The 4,546-nt window shown below is 31.5% G+C and overlaps 1 protein-coding gene across 1 annotated transcript; it reads right to left on the reverse strand.

The window, feature by feature from the left end:
• Positions 1-1,120: 1,120 nt before the first annotated feature.
• KCS15 (3-ketoacyl-CoA synthase 15) lies at positions 1,121-3,738 on the reverse strand. The gene is made up of 3 exons (XM_022897933.2): positions 3,110-3,738; positions 2,437-3,021; positions 1,121-2,090 (listed from the first exon to the last, which is right to left on the reverse strand). The coding sequence occupies exons 1-3, from the start codon at positions 3,365-3,367 to the stop codon at positions 1,539-1,541; spliced, it is 1,395 nt and encodes a 464-aa protein (XP_022753668.2). The 5' UTR covers positions 3,368-3,738; the 3' UTR covers positions 1,121-1,538.
• Positions 3,739-4,546: the final 808 nt, after the last annotated feature.

A 4,546-nucleotide genomic window follows, 5' to 3' on the forward strand; every position in this document is an offset into this window, starting at 1 on the left:
GAGAAAAAGCATCTTCAAGCACCATTGAAAAAAAACAATAACTTTTCTAAGATTCCAAGGTGGAAACTCAAGGAGAAAACATCAAAATTAAAATATGAGTGCTTTAAGTTTAGATCTGTTATATCATGGAATAAATAAGTCATAGACTAATTGTTTTCTTTCCTTATCTACAAAGAAATGAAAAATGCCTTGGATAAACTGAAATGGTTTGTGTACATGAAAGCAGTGACAATGAATCAAATACAAGAACACTAAAGGATCAACCAGTAAGTTAATTTGCTTAGAATTGGGAAAACTAAAAAAGAAAAAAAACTAAAGTCATAGACCCACATGCCAGCGCAAAACACATTATTAAATTTAGTCATTTTGATTTCTTAAACATGTGTTTCATATCATATGTGTCAATTCTTTATCCTCTAAATATAAGTTTACAGTTATACTTTTTTCCCTGTTTAAATTGAATTCGACATTTTCAAGGCTGCCTTTTAGGTTGATCAGGTGATTTAAGGTAAAATTTATATATATATATATATATATTAAATTTTACTTCATGATTTCATATATGTAAATTCACATTTTTTGAAATCTAAGTCTCCTTATTCTATTTTAAGTCAAATTCAAAATTTTTATGGTTGATTTTTTTTTTTTTTGGTTAACAAAGTGATTTAAGTTGAAATTGTATGGTTTTTGTTGAACTTTGCATATGTAAATTGTAGGTCTGACAGATGTTATATGCTTCAATAGTCACACTATAGAGAGTGACAATGAATAAAGATTGTATGCTTAAATGGTCATACTGTAGATAGTGATAATGAATAGGTATTACTCTTTTATTTTTTTAGATATATTATACTGTGTATTTTTTAATTATTTTAATTTTTTGTGAGTATTCAAATTATAGATTAGATCTTTTCTTCATTTTTGTTTTTTAATTTCCATTGAGATCAGCATCTTATATATGTAGATTTTTTTCATACTTCATCAGTTAGATTTACATTAAAAATAATAAAAAATAATTTTAAAAAAAATAAAAGTCCCGCGACAAAGCGGAGGTATGGTTCTAGTTTATGCATGTAACAACTGCTCAAACATTATAAGAAAAACAATTTAAAAAAAAAAAAAGACTTCCTTTAAACTCTACTACTTATCGCTTTTGTCTTTGTTGTTTGATCTGTTCTGCTATATTTGTAGCAACTATTTATTGCAATCTCGTGCGCTTTTATTTGCTAACATTGATTCTTACTAAAACAAGACAACATTTTCAAATATGTTAATCTTGTAATTTAAAATTGTAAATATCTTTTTTGGGCATGTAAATATCCTTTATCTTATACAATTTGTGTGTTTTACTTCATCAATGAAAGTTATATTCGTTGTGTGTGTTAATTCATTCTCTAATGCTATCCCTCACAACCTTTTTTATTGCTAATTTATAGTATTTCATTGCTAATTTTGCTGTCATTCACAAACATATTATCGTTGTGTAAGAAATATTTTTGAAGCTTTTCTATTAATTATTTTCAATAATATCACCATTTCTAAACAGAATTCTCGATCCATGGGCTTTGCTTAGGCATCCCACCATTCCGAAGTGCATTCCAAACAACACTGTTACACTTAAATCCGGAGCCGAAAGCAATTTGCCAAACCCTGTCACCTTTTTTTATCTTCGTGTTAGCCTCCAAGAAAGCCAACTCATACCAAATACTACTACTTGAAGTGTTCCCAAATCGTTCCAAGGTTTTTCTTGGTGCTTCCATGTATTCATCGGTGAGCCCCAAGTGTTTCTGCATTTCATCGAGCACTTTCTTGCTAGTAGCTATAACGCATATGTGCTCAAAGCTGAATTTGTAGTTTGGAATAATGTAAGGCTTGATCTTCTTCCTCCAGGGTAAATTGGTGAAGAAATGGAATTGTTCAAAGATTGGACGAACAAGAGGGAGAAGGGTGGCGATATTGGCCTTGAGTGCGTGCCTTCCAACCTCGATCACATCTTTGCTAATCGAAATACCTTGCTTATCTTCAGAATCTGTATTTAGATATATGCTTTTAAAGCAGCTATGATCCATGCCTTTATGACTCCTAATCAACTGAAACATATTCAAATTAACTTTTTTCTTTTAATCAAGTTACATAATAATGGGTCATTCACGCAGGCGAATCCATGTTGGATAGGGTGTTCATGAACACCACAAAAATTTGAAAAAGAAAAAAAATTGAAAAAAAAAATTTCTTGGACACCTTAAAAATTTTTCCTAACAACTTTTCCATTGATAAGAAAAAAATTTGAAAAAAAAAATTTTGGACACTTCAAAATTTTTTCCTAACACCTTTTGGAATGACAAAATTGATAACACCTTATTCATTAGTAAACATACTCGGAAAAAAATTCTGAATTCACCACCGGTCATTAAAAGTAGTAAGGAATAGAGGTACCTGCTTTAGTTCATACTTGGACCGCCATCTGTCTCGATTACGGCTTGAAAGCAGCATGGCAGCCGCTCCCATCCGAAACAAGCAGTTGGAAAGAAGCATGCCAATGTTGTTGCCAGCATACCAAGTACAGCTGATAGCTTCTGTGCTGACTACAAGTGCATATGTGGTTGGATAAACATGCAGAAGATCTCTAGCTAAATCAATAGCTATGATTCCAGCAGCGCAGCCCATTCCTCCAAGGTTGAAACTTTGAATATTGTGCTTAAGCTTGTAATGATTTATCACCATGGATGAAAGTGATGGGGTGGTATTAAGGACTCCAGAGTTGGTGACAAGGATTCCAATATCCTTGGGTTTAATTTTGGTAGCTGCAAGGAGGTCGCCAATGGCCCCGAAAATGAGCATTGCCACCTCTTCTTGACTCTCCCTTAAGCTTATTTTATGACCTGGTTGGAAAACTAGTTTAGGCATGTAGCTTTCATCTCCAATTCCTGATTTGTAGAGAGCCCGCTGCTGAAACTTAATGGCCCTTTCATTGAAGTTACCTGATTTTCTAGCAAGCTTGATAAATTCTTCCTTTGAGATCTATACAAAATAGCATTGAAAGAAATAAATAAAATTACAAATCTGATCAATTATCGAAAGAATTGAATGTAAAGAAAAAAAAAATTACCTTGAAGTCATTGGGTGGACGAGAACAAGCAAAGTCAAGCAAATAAGTAGAACGGCGTGTGAAATTGAAATAAATGTACAAAATCAACCCCAACGGTCCCAAAATGCAAAGAGCATGGATAAGGTTATATTTGTGAATGAAATCATGGCAAGTGAATTGAAAACTGAAGAGGAGTATGAAAAGTGAAGCAATTAAAACATAGAAACCATGGGTGAGAAGATAAAAAGTGGATCGGAATGAATTGTTGGATTCCTCCATCAAGGATATCCGAGTTCATGATTTTCATGGAAATGAAAATTAACCAAAGTATGTAGTTATATATAGTTGGAGATGTTAACAAAGGAAAATGAAATGGGGCATTAATGAAATTATGTTGAGGTGAAGAATAACAGAAAATGAAGCTTTTTGTGCATGAGTTGTATCATCTGCTAGTTTCTAGCAACACAAAACTTATGCCTATGTCTATGCAAAATAATGTCGTTTTTCTTTTCGTACAAGCCTGTAATTCATAATGTACATTATTTGAGGAAGACCTCAAATGATGATCAACCGACATTCACTACATGCCCTGCTCAAAGAAGATAATTAATTTAATAACAATTTAAGCCAATTTTTTTTTTTTAATAAAAAGGATGATGCAGCTTGATGATAAAAATATATTTTAATTGTTAGAATTTAAATTTTAAATTATTAAATATCATTTTTTAAAAATAATTATAAAAACTAATTGTATTAGATCTCATGTTTAATAACAACGTAAGTTAGGTTTTAACAATATTGTTACCCTCTTAGCAGGATTAAGGTTCAGAGTTCAATTCTCTCTCTCTTTCCCTTCTTGTCCTTTTCATATCTAGTAATAAATAACTAATTTAGAGAAAAGTTTATCTTTAGTGCAATCAATTTATACACTTTTTACACCAAAAAATAAAAAATCCAACTTTAAAGATATGAAAGAAAAATTATAGTGAGAAATTAATGAAGAAAAATAGTCTCTAAGAAGTTTTTTTAAAATTATATTATGCATTTGTTAACTATTTATTTACTTATAAAAATATTTTCCAATATGACTATCAATACATACAATTAAAGCAAGTCCATGCTGATTTTGATTGCAATTTTCGAACAAATCACTTTAGGAATTTATAGTGATTTGAGAGGTAGTTATGAAAATAAAATGCCTAGGTGAGGTTAATTTTGATATTGATAGCTTTTTTCTTTAATTCAGTTGAAGAGAAGATGACAATAGCGGCCCATCAAGATTCAAAGTTGAATGAAGTAACAGTGTTCACAACTCACGAGGCTATGCCTGCATCCATGGTTGGTCACTTCCCCGTCACCTTAGGCTGGGTGTTTGGATTTCACTGTATGTAACCTAAAATGGGCTTTGTCCTAACCCAAACTTCACTTCCTCCAATCCATAAAGCTGCTCCAGAATTT

Source organism: Durio zibethinus, chromosome 15 (assembly GCF_047325235.1).
Source record: "Durio zibethinus cultivar Kanyao isolate XHJ-2024 chromosome 15, ASM4732523v1, whole genome shotgun sequence".
NCBI classification, from domain to species: domain Eukaryota; kingdom Viridiplantae; phylum Streptophyta; class Magnoliopsida; order Malvales; family Malvaceae; genus Durio; species Durio zibethinus.